Source organism: Staurois parvus, unplaced genomic scaffold, assembly GCF_062004578.1.
Source record: "Staurois parvus isolate SC_StPar_1 unplaced genomic scaffold, SC_StPar_1.0 ptg000544l, whole genome shotgun sequence".
NCBI classification, from domain to species: domain Eukaryota; kingdom Metazoa; phylum Chordata; class Amphibia; order Anura; family Ranidae; genus Staurois; species Staurois parvus.
In genome coordinates this window covers 9,553,101-9,570,234 of record NW_028318340.1, presented here as the reverse complement: position 1 = coordinate 9,570,234, position 17,134 = coordinate 9,553,101, and the positions used below count along the sequence as shown (strand labels likewise).

The following is a 17,134-nucleotide window of genomic DNA, read 5'->3' as shown; positions in this document are numbered from 1 at the left end:
CTGCTGCCAGGTACAGAGTGTGTCATGGGTCCCTGTACGGCCTCCCATTGCTGCTGTCTCCATCGCCACACTCTGCCATGTGCCACTTTCAGGTCTCCTCACACTGCTGGTGGGTTCCATTTTTGTCATAGGGTGCTGTATTGCCTCCCATTGCTGCTGCCTCCACCGCCACACTGTGGCTCCACACTCTGGTTTTGGCCCCGTGACTGCCCAAATGAGTGAAGTGTGCGGTGATTCTAAGATCGACGGCACTCATCTGCATGTCATACTGACTGACAGTATTATTTCTCTTCCCCAGCAGACTCCAAGGGCATTTAAATTAAAGGTACAGTGTTCTGCACTAATATAAAGGCTCTCTGAAGCCTAGAAACACCCTTTTATAAGTTAAATTCGCAGCGAATATATTCGCCTCGAATCAAATTTATTCCTCGAATTCGCCGAATCAGCTGAATCGAATTTTTGAATACTTCGCTCATCTCTAAGTCTAACTAACGGGTGGAAGATTCAGGGGAAGAGCATACAACTTTTATCACATTGTGTATGTCTTTAAAGTGTTGTTAACCACTAGCCTATAGGGCACTTATACCCCCTTCCTGCCCAGGCCAATTTCCAGCTCTCAGCGCTGTCACACTTTGAATGACAATTGCGCGGTCATGCAACACTGTACCCATATGCAATTTTTATCATTTTTTTTGACAGATAGAGCTTTATTTTGGTGGTACAGTTGCAAGAAAAAGTATGTGAACCCTTGGGATTACGTGGAGTTTTGCATGAATTGGGCATAAAATGTGCTCTGAACATCATCTAAGTCACAACAATAGAAGAACACAGTCTGCTGAACATAATACTACACAAACATTAGATGTTGCCATGGTTTAATTGCACATAACATGTAAACATTCACAGTGCAGGGAGGAAAAAGTATGTGAGGCCCTAACTTAATGACTTCTCCCAGAGCTAATTGGAGCCAGGAGTGAGCCAACCTTGACTCCAATCAGTGTGATGATACTGGATATGTTGCTGACAGCTGTCCTTCCCTTAAAAAACACACACCTGTTTTGGGTTTACTGGTTTCAAGAAGCACTGTCTAATGTGAACCATGCCTCGCAGAAAAGAGCTCTCAGAAGACCTACGATCAAGAATTGTTGACTTGCATGAAGCTGGAAAGGGTTACAAAAGCATCTCCAAAAGCCTTGATGTTCATGTTTCCACGGTAAGACAGACTGTCTACAAATGGAGAAAGTTTAGCACTGTTGCTACTCTCCCTAGGCTTGGTCGTCCTGTAAAAATGACTGCAAGAGCACAGCGCAGAATGCTGCATGAGGTAAAGAAGAATCCCAGAGTGTCAGCTAAAGACCTACAGAAATCTCTGGCACATGCTAACATTTTTGTTGACACAGCTACAATAAGGAAAACATTAAACAAGAATGGAGTACATGGGAGGACACCACGGAGGAAGCCATTGCTGTCCAAAAAGAATATTGCAGCACATTTGAAGTTTGCAAAAGAGCACCTGGATGTTCCACAGCACTGCTGGCAAAATATACTGTGGACAGATGAAACCAAGATTGAGTTGTTTGGGAAGAACACACAACACTATGTGTGGAGAAAAAAAGGCACAGCACACCAACATCAAAATCTCACCCCCACTGTAAAACATGGCGGAGGGAGCATCATGGTTTGGGGCTGCTTTGCTGCCTCAGGGCCTGGACGGATTGTTGTCATTGATGAGAAAATGAGTTCCAGAGTTTATCAAGGCATTTTGCAGGAAAACGTACGACCATCTGTCCGCCAACTGAAGCTCCGCAGAGGATGAGTGATGCAACAGGACAATGACCCAAAGCATACAAGTAATTCAACAAAACAATGGCTGCAACAGCACAGAATACGCCATCTGGAGTGGCCCAATTAGAGTCCTGACCTAAACCAGATTGAAATGCTGTGGCATGACCTTAAGAGAGCGATTCACACCAGACATCCCAAGAATATTGCTACACTGAAACAGTTTTGTGAAGAGGAGTGATCCAAAATTACTCCAGATCGTTGTGCAGGTCTGATCTGCAACTACAGGAAACGTTTGGTTGAGGTTATTGCTGCCAAAGGAGGGTCAACCACTTATTAAGTCCAAAGGTCCACATACTTTTTCCTCCCTGCACTGTGAATGTTTACGTGTTATATGCAATTAAACCATGGCAACATCTAATAGTTGTGTAGTATTTTGTTCAGCAGACTGTGTTCTTCTATTGTTGTGACTTAGATGACGTTCAGAGCACATTTTATGCTCAATTCATGCAAAACTCCACGTAATCCCAAGGGATTCACATACTTTTTCTTGCAACTGTATTTAATCACCTCTGGGTTTTTTATTTTTTCTTAAACCAAAAAACACTGAAAATATTGAAAAAAAATGTTTTTTCTTAGTTTTTGTTATAAAATTTTGTAAGTGATTTTTCTCCTTCACTGATATACGCTAATGAGGCTGCAGTGGTGAGCACTGATAAGATGCACTGATGGACACTGATAGGTGGCACTGGGCACTGACTAGCACTGATAGGCGGCACTGACTGGCACTGATAGGCGGCACTGATGCGCGCTAATAGGCGGCACTGATTGGCAGCACGGATTGGCATTGATGGGTGGCACTGAAGGGCAGCTCAGATGGGCACTGATATGTGGCATTGATGTGGCACTGATGGGCACTGGCACGTGGCACTGTTCAGCACTGACAGCTGGCACTGATGGACACAGACAGGTGGCACTTCTGGGGCCACACTGATCATCAGGGCACACTGATCATCAGTGCCCTGATGATCAGTGTACATGTCCCCTCCGCGGAATGCCGATTACCGGCTCTCCTCTCCTCTCGAGCTGTCAGCGTGACAGCTTGAGATGAGAGAAATGCCGATAACCGGCATTTCCGTGTTTACATGTGATCAGCTGTGATTGGACACAGCTGATCACATGACCGAGCCGACATCTTCGGCTCTTTCCATGGATAGGTGATCCGCTGTGTCCGAGGGACACAGTGCACCGGCGATCACTGCGCTGCGCGGTGAGAATGGAAGGACGTCAAAAGACGGCCTATCAGAACGAGAGAACCACCTTGCGCCCGTCATTGGACTATATGGCGGACGGGAGGTGGTTAAACCCACACATGAAAAAACCTTATTGTTCTCCAGACCTCAACGCTTAATAGTTTTGTTGTGTGGTTTTGGTTTTAAGCCTCCCCAGACCATCACTGACCCACCACCAAAACGGTCATGCTAAACAATGTTACAGGCAGCATAATGTTCTCCACGGCTTCTCCAGACCTTTTCATGTCTGTCACATGCTCAGGGTGAACCTGCTCTCATCTGTGAAAAGCACAGGGCGCCAGATGCAGTCCTGCCAATTCTGATGTTCAATGGCAAATGCCAATTGAGCTCTATGGGTCCATGCAGTGAGCACAGGGCCCACTAGAGGATGTTGGGCCCTCAGGCCAGCCTCATGAAGTTTGTTTCTGATTATTTGGTCAGAAACATTCACACCAGTGGCCTGCTGGAGGTGATTTTGTAGGGGTCTGGCAGTGCTCATCCTGTTTCTCCTTGCACAAAGGAGCAGATACCGGTCCTGCTGATGGGTTAGGGATCTTCTACAGCCCTGTCCAGCACTCCTAGAGTAACTGCCTGTCTCCTGGAATCTCCTCCATTCTCTTGATCCTGTGCTGGAAGACAAAGCAAACATTCTGGCAATGGCATGTATTGGTGTGCCATCCTGGAAGAGTTAGACTGCCTGTGCAACCTCTGCAGGGTCCAGGTATTGCCTAAAGCTACCAGTAGTGACACTGAACCGAGCCAAATGCAAAACTAGTGAAAAACAATCAGAAAAGATGAGTAAGGAAAAAAATGTCAGTGGCCTCCACCATTCCTGTTTTGGAGGTCATCTCTCACAGAGCACACATCTGGGAGGCCGACAATAGGTATATCACTTGGACACAGTGGATCACATTACCACTGTGTCTAGGATATTGCATGGTGTTTTACCATATGATTTCTGTGTCCCATAACAATAATCACATAGTAAACACTATAAAGGGAAATTAAAGATTGCTTCTCTCTGCTCTCAGTGTGAGAGCAGAGAGAAGCGATCGTGCAGCCTGTGAGTGTACAGCAACTGGTCAGGATGCTTGTATGTGCACAAACTGCAGTGTCAGCCAGCCACAGTATACTCGATCACTTCCCCATTGTCCCTGATCACTTCCCCATTGTCCCTGATCACTTCCCCAATGTAGGGACAATAAACAATGCAGCCAGTCCCTGTCACCTGTTCCAGTGTGCACAAAAACACCAGCATACACCATACCAGTGTCCTGATCACCGCTATACCACAAACTAACACCCTGATCACCGCCATACCTCATATCAAACACCCTGATCACCGCCATATGCCATACCAGTACCCTGATCACCGCCACACCCCATACCTGCATCCTGATCACAGCCATATCAGCATCCTGATCACCACCGTACAAGCATCCTGATCACTGCCATACACGATGCCAACATTCTGATCACCTCCATACCAGCATCCTGATCACCTCCATACCAGCATCCTGATCACTGCCATACCCCATACAAGCATCCTGATCACTGCCATACACCATAGCAGCATTCTGCTCACCGTCATGCCCCATACCAGCATCCTGATCCCCCCCCCCATATGCCATACCAGTGTCCAGATCACCGCCACACACCATACCAGCATCCTCATCGCCACCATACCCCCTACCAGCGTTCTGATCACCACCATACTCCATTCCAGCATTCTGATCACCACTAGATAATTTTATGTGGGTACAGTTTTGCATGACTGAGTAATTGCCACTCAAAGTGTGATAGTGCTGAAAGCAGAAAATTGGCCTGGACTGGAAGGGGATGAAAGTGTCCGGACTTGATGTGGTTAAAATGTCATTGTATACATTCTCTTTTAGAAACACAAAAAATATGACAGTATTTTTTGGTCTCTTTGTAGAATGGTGTTCAGCAGGAAAGCAGTAAAGGAGTTTATAGGAAGTAAATGTCGGTGTTACAGCAATGATGCTCCAGATGATATGGTGCTGGGGATGTGTGCCAGTGGCCTAGGAATTCCTGTCACTCACAGTCCGCTCTTTCATCAGGTAAGATGACACATGACGACACTTATTACTGTTAAATCCCCTGTATGTTTCCATGCTCCATTCTTAGCAAACTTGTTCTGTTAAGGAACAAGCAGCCCTTGATTTAGTTTCCAATGGTTTTTATTAAATAGTTTTTACAACAATAATGGGTAGTACCAGTAAATAGTGTACCATCAGACATATGAACATAAGACACTAGAAACAACAAATTGTACCATGAACAACTTTAGGTTTAAGAAAAAACGCTTAGTACCACTAAGACGAGAGCAGATGATTTTCGCCTTGTCAATATATAAAACAAAACAATACAAAATAGAGGAAAAGAAAAGAGAAAGCAAAGAAAAAAATAGAAGAGAGGGTCAGCATAGAAGTCATTAAGGAACAGATATATATTGAATCCACAGGTTCCATACACTATCAAATTTCTTCGAAGTATTTTGCAGGATACATTTGAGCTTGTCATTGGCCATAATCAAGTTTAGTTTCTTTTTAACATAATTAGGTAAATAGCAGATTGCTTCCAATGTCTATCTATGGTGATTCTCGCTTCCAGAAACATGTAAGAGATCAGCTTACGGGATTTCTTGGGAACATTATCAGGGAATTTATGAAAGAGCGCTATCTCCGGGGATCTGCAAATATTTACTCCGGTCACCGAGTTTACCAAGTTAAACATGCGAATCTAAAATCTAATTGCAAGTGAACACTGCCACCAGACGTGATACATAGATCCCACCCTGCCATAGCGCCAAAAACACATCGCAGAAGCAGATGGATGCATCCTCGCAATCCGAGTGAGAAACAAGTACCAGCGCAACAAAGTTTTATAATTTGCTTCAGTTAGGTAGTATTGATAGAAATTTTCGAAAGTGCAAAAGCAATACCTTGCCAATCTGATAAATCATAATTGACAGCTAGATCACTTTCCTAGTGCTCCATATAAGGAAGTTTACAAAGTGGATCAGTGAGGAGAGCATATACTATGGAGATACGGCCCTTTGGAGAAGCCCTATTCCGGCAAGAACGTTTAAAGGCGGTAAGCAAAGGCAATGCATCCAATAAAGCAGTCATCGAGCGGAGAAATGAGACAATCTGCTTATATCTGAAAATTTCAGAGGCAGGCATATGCAATTTTTCTTTAAATATTATATAGAATATATGCAAGAACCGTTAAGATAGTCTCCTATCTGCAACAAGCCTTTATTTTATATATATATATATATACTTTTATTCACCATTTAAAAGGGGCCGGCTTCAAGCCAGGCATAAATTTAGGATTACAAAAAACCGGAGCTACAGGTGTATGTGGAGATACCAATGATTTACGATGGCGAACCCTATTCCAAACTGTCAAAGAAAACGACAGAGTAGGGCAGAGTATAGGAGGGCATAAGCGATTAGGAAGCCAAAGCAACGCCCCAACAGCAAGAGGGTGACAGGAGAGAGCTTCAATAGAGACCCAAAGGGAATATTTCCCCAGTTGTGGTGTAAGCCAATTGGGCAATTTGTGCAGCCTGGAAATACGCGTGGAGATTAAGGAGGCCAATATCCCCCCCCCCCCCCGAAGGTCTGGGAGCATACAGCGCCTTCTGATTCATCTGAGGCTGTTTGTTATTCCAAATAAAACAAAGGACTGCAGCTTGTAAATGCCGTAATTCACGTCTCAATCTGGGTAAAAACATCATTTTTATAGAATTGACTCTGCCAAACCATGATAAAGAATAGTCCTCCCAACGGCTAAGATCATCTTTGAGTATTTTAAAGAAGAGAGGGTAGTTTACCTGATATTTATTTAATTCAGGTACTTATATAGCCGCATCCATTTACGCAGCGCTTTACATATATATTGTACATTCACATCAGTCCCTAACCCTCAAGGAGCTTACAATCTAAGGTCCCTAACGCACATTCATACACATACTAGGGACAATTTAGACAGGATCCAATGAACCTACCAGCATGTCTTTGGAGTGTGGGAGAAAACCGGAGTACCCGGAGGAGACCCACACAGGCACAGGGAAAACATGCAAACTCCAGGCAGGACGTGCCGTGGCTGGGATTTGAACCACCAACCCTAGAACTGCCAGGCGGTAGTGCTAACCATTTAGCCACTGTGCTGCCCAGAAATGGCATCTCGATTGAAGCGGTAAGATGTATCCCTAAATAGTGTAATGACTTATTTGCCCATTAAATCATATGAAGCACGAAGTTGTTGTTCCTGAAGCATGGATGAGGAAACATTAAGGGCTGTTGTTTCCTGGGAGTTAAGAGCCCAGAAAGAGCGGAAAATTGACTTAATAGTGACAATAAATTAGGGATAGTTATCATAGGGGAAGTAATATACATAAGAACATCAATGGTGAATAGGGCACATTTATGTTTTGTTGTCCGCAATGAACGCCATGAATTTGGGGATGAGAGCGAATGGCCATAGCCAGAGGCTCAATTGCCAGCGCAAATAGGAGTGGGGACAACAGACAGCCCTGTCTAGTACCTCTTTGGATCGGAAACACAGATTTGTAGCCTTTAATGGAGACCTGAGCTGAGGGATTATCATATAAGGAGCACAGCCAAACCAAAAACGACGGGCCAAATCCAAAGGCCTTCAAGGTAGTAAACACATATTCCCACCTCAGATTATCAAAAGCCTTCTGGAGGTCCAGAGAAAGAAGCAAGAGTGCCCAAGAAAGGGGAGCATCCCAATTAGAGCGGCAGCCCTTGATTTAAATCAGACTTTGAGAACAGGTCAAATGTGTTTTGCTAAAAATGATCCCCAACCATGTCCATATTATGGTAATAAAGATCCCTGGTTATGTCTGCCATTGTGTACTTCTGCATAAAAAAAGAAAATCCTACTTTTATTCTCTATAATAGTTCAGTGCTGGGCTTCTTCCTTTCTGGTGCCAGGTCTATTCAGCAGGTTTCAATAGCTCTATAAACTGATTAGCTCTACCCCTCCCAGTGGCCCTGATTGCTATGGTTTAGTTTCATCACACAGATACTGCCAAGAATAGGTTTCACCTATAAGCAGCACCTATGATAGGCAGAAATACCAACCATCTCTTCCACAGAGTAACCCAGATGACAGAAGTATATCCTGCTGTGCTTGTGCCATCCAGAATATTGCCAGGGCCTATATGCATCAAAGCAGTGCCCTGTCTCTGCTGCCCTGGTTTCTGGCTGCATCACTAGACACTGCATGTTCAACACTAACCTCTCCTGGTCTGTTATTATCAAGGCAGGTTTAACCTCTACAGAAGGTTTTGTTGTATGCAAGTTGCCTTTTTTAGGCTGAAGGAGACAACATTATAACAGTGATTTTCCTATGTGGGATTATTAGGAAAAAGTCAGCCTTGTATTGAAAAATATACTATTTCCCCTAGTATAGCACTTTTTAAACATCTTCCCTTTTTTGAGTTTCCAAAATCTTTGCATATTTTTTCTAGAACAGCTATTAAAAGATCTTTTATGTGGTTTCTTAAGGGAATGTATTAACCATGGCCAAATACTTGGTTTTTAATATTTTTTCTAAGTCCTGCTAATAATTGTAATTACTATATGTTTTTTTAATTACCCAGATTTGGTTTATGCGTGCATTTAATTACAGAAAGGATTTTATAATTTGTTGTTAACGTAATGCCTATAAATGCTTTCTAGTGCACATTTAGATTACGAGCACATTCTGTACTGAAGCTAAATCTACTTTTTCTTCAAATTCTCCTAACCTTGTAAGGATGGGTGTATGTCTTTTAACCATTTGCCCTCCAGAGGATTTATCCCCCCTAATGACCAGGCCTCTTTTTGCTACTCAACACTGCACTCATTCAACTGGTAATTGCGTGGTCATGCAGTGCTGTACCCAAACAAAATTTTTGTTATTTTTTTTACACAAATGTAGCTTTCTTTCAGTGGTATTTGATCACCTGTGCGCTTTTTATTTTTCGTGCTAGAAACAAAAAAAGACCAAAAATTTTGAAGAAAAACAATATTTTTTTACTTTCGGCTATACAAAATATATAGTAAACTCAAAGTTAGTTATACATTTAGACCAAAATGTATTCTGCTACATGTTTTTGGTAAAAAAAATCCAAATAAGTGTATATTGATTGCTTTGTGTGAAAGTTATCTCATCTACATACTATGCTATAGATACTGCAATTTGCGCCATTTTTTTGCTATACAGCACTGCACTAGTTTAACTGACAATTGCATGGTCATACAATATGGTACATAAATGAAATTTATGTTCTTTTTTTCCACACAAATAGAGTTTTCTTTTGGTGGTATTTGATCACCTGTGCGCTTTTTATTTTTGGCGCTATAAACAAAAAAGTTTTGAGAAAAAAAAATATATATTCTCATTTGTCATAAAAAATATCCCAAAAAAATTTTATTTTGTCATAAATTTAGGTCAAAATGTATTCTGCTACATGTTTTTGGTTAAAAAAAATCCCAATAAGTGTATATTGATTGCTTTGGGTGAAAGTTACAGCATCTACAAACTATTGTATAGATAATGGAATTTATATCACTTTTACTTTCTGACTGCCTATCACATTTCTTGAGGTACTAAAATACCAGGATAGTACAAACACCCCCAAATGACCCCTTTTCATAAAGTAGACACCCTAAGCTATCTGCTGAGGCATATTGAGTCCATGGAAGATTTTTTTTTTCCACAAGTTTCTGGAAAATGACAAAAACATTTTTTTTTTTACACAAAGTTGTCATTTAAATGATATATTTCTCGAACAAGCCATGGGTATATGTGGAATTACACCTCAATACATTCTGCTACTTCTACCGAGTATGGGGATACCACATATGTGAGACTTTTTAAGAGCCTAGTCACATACAGGAGCCTGAAATCTAATGACCACTTTGAGAGCCTGAAGGTGCATAACTTCCTCATTTCTCTTTCTCACTACTTATCACAGTTTCAAAGGCCCTGAAATGCCAGATAGCACCAAACCCCTCCAAATGACCCCTTTTTGGAAAGTAGACACCCCAAGAAATTTAAAAATAGGCATGGTGAGTATTTTGTAGATCTCATTTTTTTCTCACAAGGTTTTGAGGAAAGAAAAAATGTTTTTGTTTTTTTTCTTCATTTTCCAAAAACTTGTGGCAACAAACGAGATCTGCAAAATACTCACCATGCTATCAAATTCCTTGGGGTATCTACTTTCCAAAAATGGGTCATTTGATGGGGGGTTTGGTGCTATCCTGACATTTCAGGGCCTCTGAAACTGTGATAGGTAGTCAGGAAGAGTAATGAGGAAATAAAGCCCTTTAAAAACCTGAAGGTGCTTATTGGATTTTGGGGTCCTGTACATGGCTAGACTGCCAAAAAGTCTCTCACGTGTGGTACCTCCATACTCAGGAGAAGTAGCAGAATGTATTTTGGATAGTAATTGGGAATTGTCATATATTATTTTTTGAGAAATCTGGGGTCTATCAGACTCTAGATATCTCCTCTGCCCTTACATTATCTAATCAAACCAAGATCGGTGTGATCAGATGCTTTCCCAATTTACAAATGGCGCTGTTTATACCCTGCAAAACTGAAGTGATGAAATGCTTGTAGCTTCCGATTTCTTAGGCTATAGAGATGATTGGCACCATTCTGGTCTCCAATCAGCTCAATGGTCAGCTGGCAGAAACACCGGCTGCATTCTCAGGTTCCCCCGATGGCACAGGACTGCCTGAGAAGGCCGTGGAAGGCAGCTGGGGAGGGCATCATCTCCCACTGCTTGTAAAAGCAATCCTGCAGCTAATTGGCCACTAGGATTGCTTTTACATGCAAACCGATCGCTGGCTGAAACAAATGATACCAGGATGATTCTTACAGCTGTAGGCATTATCCTGGTATAAACATTCAAAGTCCAGTGATGTACCAGTACATCGCTGGTCCTTGTTGGGTATATCTCTGCTATGTTTTTTTTTTCTTGTATGCAGTCTGTGGACTGAATGAAAAAAAAAGAGACGAAAATCTCTGCCAGAAAAAGTGTGTGGTATGCCCACCATTAGAATATACCGCCCTGCATCCACCCACTTCTAATGATGGGCACACATTAGGTCGCACAGTGCCATATGCGCTAATTCCAAGATTATACAAGTGTCTAAATATTGACACGCTTGAATAAAAATTGTCCACATCTAAGTGGTACCCCGTATGGAAAAAGGATGACACCAAGTCCTAAACTATCTTGCCACTGCTCCCCATGTAGTCTGGGCATCCAGGGGGCTCCACGTGACTATCTTTTCCCTCGTAAATCTGAAACTTATATGTATAGCCTGTTGCCCTCTCACAGGTCTTTTTCATCTTGACCCTATATCTGGCATGCTTGCTGGGGAGAAATTTGTTTGAATGCAAGGCGGCCAAAAAAATTTATGAGGGACTCATCAACACAGATTTTTTGCTGGGGAGTATAGACCTCTGAAAATTTTTGGTTACGATGATTTACGAGGGGCTGAATTTTGTGGAGCCGGTCAAATTCAGGGTCACCTCAAGGACGACAGAGTGTATTGTCGTTGAAATGCATAAAACACTTTATACTCTCATATCTATGCCTGGCCATGGCAGCAGAGAACACGGGCATGTGATGAATCAGGTCTGTGGACCAATACAACCGCAATTCATTTTTTTAGCAATGCCCATGTTGAGGGTAAGGTCCAAAAAAATTTTTAATTCGGAAACCGTAACGGGTTTCCATGCGAATGGTCGGGCAAGGTTTGAATTTGGGTTGGCGGTGATAAATTGTTGTGCATATAAATTGCTTTGATCTACAATCAATGCATACAGATATTCTGTGAAAATCAGATCCAAAAAATCAAGGGGAGTAGTTAAATTTGCTGTTTCCACCTGAATTCCGGATTGAGCAGTGAATGGGGGAAATACGGGTGCTGCAGAATTTGCAGGCTGCCTATCGGAAGGATACTATGGGCTCTACGGTCCTGTGTGCGAATTCTTGGTGGTTGCGGGACAATACATGTGCTCGCCAACGCACCAGCTTGTACTGCACTTATGGGACTCGCCATGTCACCAAGTGATACTGCAGTTTCTGGTATGTGAAAGACTAGGATGTACTAGGCCACTGGTGCTTGCCAGTTCACCAAAAGGTGGCACTAGTACTGGCACTCTGCTGCATATTAGAGCCATCAAAATTTACCAGCAAGTGCTAACAGAGATCAGGCCTTATTCTGCAAACAATGTAGTTTTGTATGCAGTGCAGTGACCTACTGACACTGCATTTGCTGGGGAAGAAGTGGGGGGGGGGGGGGTAAGCGTAGGGGCAGGTGTCGGGGCTGATCCCGCTAACTCTGCATTTTTGGAGACGCTATACTAATGTGAATGCTGGTATAGTGCTGATCTGATCAAAGATATTGATCCGTTCAGACACTATACTAGCAATGGAGGTTTTATGTGTATGAGCGTGTTCCTTGCAATCAAGGTGTTAAATGTGATTACTGGTGTTGGGAGGGGCAATCTGACACTATCTGGGAGGGGCGTGAAAACCACAGGAGTGCAAATCACGTGTATATATACAGGTGAAACTCGCAAAATTAGAATATCGTGCAAAAGTTAATTTATTTCAGTAATGCAACTTAAAAGGTGAAACTAATATATGAGATAGACTCATTACATGCAAAGCAAGATAGTTCAAAATGTGATTTGTCATAATTGTGATGATTATGGCTTACAGCTCATGAAAACCCCAAATCCACAATCTTAGAAAATTAGAATATTGTGAAAAGGTGCAATGTTCTAGGCTCAAAGTGTCCCACTCTAATCAGCTAATTAAGCCATAACACCTACAAAAGGTTCCTGAGCCTTTAAATGGTCTCTGTCTGGTTCAGTAGGAATCACAATCATGGGAAAGACTGCTGACCTGACAGTTGTGCAGAAAACCATCATTGACACCCTCCATAAGGAGGGAAAGCCTCAAAAGGTAATTACAAAAGAAGTTGGATGTTCCCAAAGTGCTGTATCAAAGCACATTAATAGAAAGTTATGTGGAAGGGAAAAGTGTTGAAGAAAAAGGTGCACAAGCAGCAGGGATGACCGCAGCCTGGAGAGGATTGTCAGGAAAAGGCCATTCAAAAGTGTTGGGGACTTTCACAAGGAGTGGACTGAGGCTGGAGTCAGTGCATTAAGAGCCACCACACACAGACGGATCCTGGACTTGGGCTTCAAATGTCGTATTCCTCTTGTCAAGCCGCTCCTAAACAACAAACGACGTCAGGAGCGTCTTACCTGGGCTAAAGAAAAACAGACCTGGTTGTAGCAAAAGCACGCATCAGAGATGGACGCGGTTCAACCATTTTGGTTTCAACCTCCATCTTAACGAAGGGACTAACCATCCTGAAATATATTTTCCTGCATCCTCCCCCCTTTCCTCTCTGTTCAGCCACAGTGACATTTGGTTGTGGGTCACTGGCAGGCTAGAGCAGCAGGGGGCCCAGAGCTACAAAGCCCCCTGAGAGAGAGAGCCTCTCTGCCCAAGAACCTGTGTAATTTCTCACCTCGTAACAGATAAGGCAGCTTTCCCAGGAATTGAAAGAGATTGTAACCTCATAAAACCTAGCAGCGTAGGTGACAGAATTAAATGAACATTCCTCAAATCAATTTTTATCTTATGTCCCATATCTTGGAATATGAGAGACATACATAAAAGCCAGACATATCATCGGATGGACGATGAGTAGGCAAATCGTTTAATAGGTAACTCAATTTGTCCCGCACGCTCAGGGAAGCAGAAACATAGATCTCGTGAACCGTGCAGCATATAATTTCATAATTCATATCTAAATAATCCTCAAACTTGGGGTAATAATATACCCGCGAGGGGACTATCGCTCGTGCAGCTGAGAAGCTATAGACCTGAATATGAATTATGAAAGATGCTGGTTCTAATTTTGGGTTCCGCCTGCCAATCCCTCCCTAAACAGAATATTGGTCAGTTACTCAGAGCCACCTGCTGGGGGGACTTTAAAAAACAGTTTTGCAGGCCTAAAGAGGAAGTTAAAGACATCTCTCATTTTAACATCAATACCATCGGGGGAGACCCTTTCGCTCTGCAACTTGGATCTGCTTACAAACCAAGGCGTACTGGCAAGTAACTTAACCCTTTAACTTCCTTCCTATTATCTCTTTGCTGTGCTATGGTTCTCTATATATGTGTATGTATGTGTGTATATATATATATATATATATATATATATATATATATATCTTAGTTACATATTCATTGTAAATATTTTTATTGCACCTGTTTGACCCTTTTAGTATCAAATCTTTCTTCTGAAGAAGAGACGCCTTTGAAGAGACGCTACTGTTTGTTTTAATCTCTGTATAACCGGCCTGTGGACCATTTTATACAGACAATTATTTCAATCATTATAGTGTATTAACTGATAACGCGAGTTTCCTCTTTCTCTGTACAAAAAGGAGGTGGTGGCAGTGTGAAAGGGTTAGTTGCGTAATTAACCCGACCCAGTAACAAGCGCATTCAGGCTGCAGGCACAGATTGTAGTCCAGTAGCTGGAAAATCGCTGTGCAGTGTGCAGCTGGGTGTGACATTGTTATGCAAGTCACATCGCGGTTTTAGATCGGCCAGCCCTTCGGTCACGAGTTTGGTGAGAAGGTCTGGGATCTGATGCAGCGATCGTGACATATTGAACATCGCGGTCATGCGAGCATCGCATATTGAGGGTGGCGATCGTGCTATCCGTGACACTGGTCTGTTGCTCAGTGGTCCAAAGTCCTCTTTTCTGATTAGAGCAATTTTTGCATCTCATCTGGAAACCAAGGACCCAGAGTATGGAGGAAGAATGGAGAGGCACACACTGCGAGATGCTTGAAGTCCAGTGTGAAGTTTCCACAGTCTGTGTTGATTTGGGAGCCATGTCATCTGCTGGTGTTGGTCCACTGTGCTTCATTAAGCATTTAGGAAGATTTTGGAGCACTTCATGCTTCCTTCCGCAGACAAGCTTTATGGGGATGCTGACTTCATTTTCCAGCAGGACTTGGCACCTGCCCACACTGCCAAAAGCACCAAAACCTGGTTCAATGACTGTGGGATTACTGTGCTTGATTGGCCAGCAAACTCGCCTGACCTGAATCCCATAGAGAATCTATGGCACATTGCCTAGAGAAAGATGAGAGACATGAGACCGAACAATGCAGAAGAGCTGAAGGCCACTATTGAAGCATCCTGGTCTTCCATAACACCTCAGCAGTGCCGCAGGCTGATAGCTTCCATGACACGCCGAATTGAGGCAGTAGATGCTGCAAAAGGGGCCCAAACCAAGTACTGAGTACATATGCATGCTTATACTTTTCAGAGGTCCGATACTGTTCTATGTACAATCCTTGTTTTATTGATTGCATGTAATATTCTAATTTTCTGAGATTGTGGATTTGGGGTCTTCATGAGCTGTAAGCCATAATCACCACAATTATGACAAATCACGTCTTGAACTATCTTGCTTTGCATGTAATGAGTCCATCTCATATATTAGTTTCACTTTTTAAGTTGCATTACTGAAATAAATGAACTTTTGCACGATATTCTAATTTTTCGAGTTTCACGTGTGTGTGTGTGTGTGTGTGATTTTCCGCACCCATGCCGCCCTGTAGTAGTATTTATGCTATAGGGCAGTCAGGAAGCGGTTTATGTTACGGTGCTGCATTACTTTAACTTACAATTGCTCGGTCATGCAACGCTGTACCAAAATGAAATTTACATCCTTTGTTCCCCACAAATTGAGCTTTCTTTCTGTGATATTTGATTGCATGTGTTTTTTTATTTTTTGTGCTATAAAAAAAAGGACCGACAATTTTGAGGAAAAAAAAACAATATTTTAGACCTTTTGCTATAAAACATGTCCAGTTAAAAAGTTTAAAAATCAAATTTCGTCATAAATTTAGGCCAAAATGTATTCTGCGACATGTTTTTGCTAAAAAAAAAATCCTTATACATGTAAATTAATTGGTTTACGTGAAAGTTATAGCGTCTACAAATGGCTGTATATATACTAGATTTTTTGTTTATATATACTATTGATAACACCAATCAGCGACTTATAGCGGGACTGTTGCAGACATTCTGACACTGGGCGGAACTGACTTGGGATCACTGACATCCCCAGTGACACCAATACAGTGATCAGTGCAAAAAAAAAAGCACTGACACTGTACTAATGGCACTGGGGAGGAAGGGGTTAACATTAGAAGGCAATCAAAGGGTTAGCTGTGTGAGGGGAGTGTTTACTAGGGAGCTGGTGGATGCTTCACTGTAAGCGCACTGATCCAGAAGGCTGAGCTCATCTATCCGGATCAGTGTGCTCAAACTGACAGGGAGGAGAGCTGCATTGTAAACAACGCAGCCATACTCCCTGTCAGCGTTTGCCGGAAATCACTGGGCTCCGGCGGGTAATCACTGGCTGGGACCCGGTAATTGACTTCCGGGGCCGCGATCGGTGGCGCAAGTAGGGCGGACGCTTGCCCCCTACCCTGAAATGCAGGTCACGTTTATATATGATATCCTGCCCACAGGGTCCACCTTGCCTCAGTATATGTAATGTGGGCAGTCCCCTAGTGGTTAAAGTGTATGTGAAGGCAAATTATTTTTTCCCTTTGAATAGAGTAGGAAATGTATAAAAAGACAGGCATTTTTTTCCCAACTGTTTCTCATTGGGGAGACTTCCATTCATTTCTTGTCCTGAGCAGAAAGTGAGAAAAAAGCTCCCCCTTCAACAGCTTCCACCAGAACAAGTGTCTGTATTGAAAAATGTCTTCTCTATTCCTGTTCTGGTGACAGCTCAAAATTATGGATTTTTCAGAATGCTCTGTTTTATCTCTTCTACCTTTTGTGGTTCAATTTGTTAATTTAATTCATGTCTAGGATACCAATGAATTTGACAGTACTTTCCCAAGTAAATAGACTATGCACATGTTTGAAACTTAGAACATGTTTC

At 42.5% G+C, this 17,134-nt stretch overlaps 1 protein-coding gene across 3 annotated transcripts in view; it reads left to right on the top strand.

The window, feature by feature from the left end:
• Positions 1-17,134, top strand: part of B3GLCT (beta 3-glucosyltransferase) — a 523,490-nt gene that overhangs the window by 484,541 nt on the left and 21,815 nt on the right. For all 3 annotated transcript variants that reach the window (XM_089690888.1, XM_089690889.1, XM_089690890.1), the window contains one exon: positions 5,011-5,155. In XM_089690888.1, the coding sequence (XP_089547014.1) occupies positions 5,011-5,155 (145 nt within the window). The remainder of the gene's footprint in view (positions 1-5,010; positions 5,156-17,134) is intronic.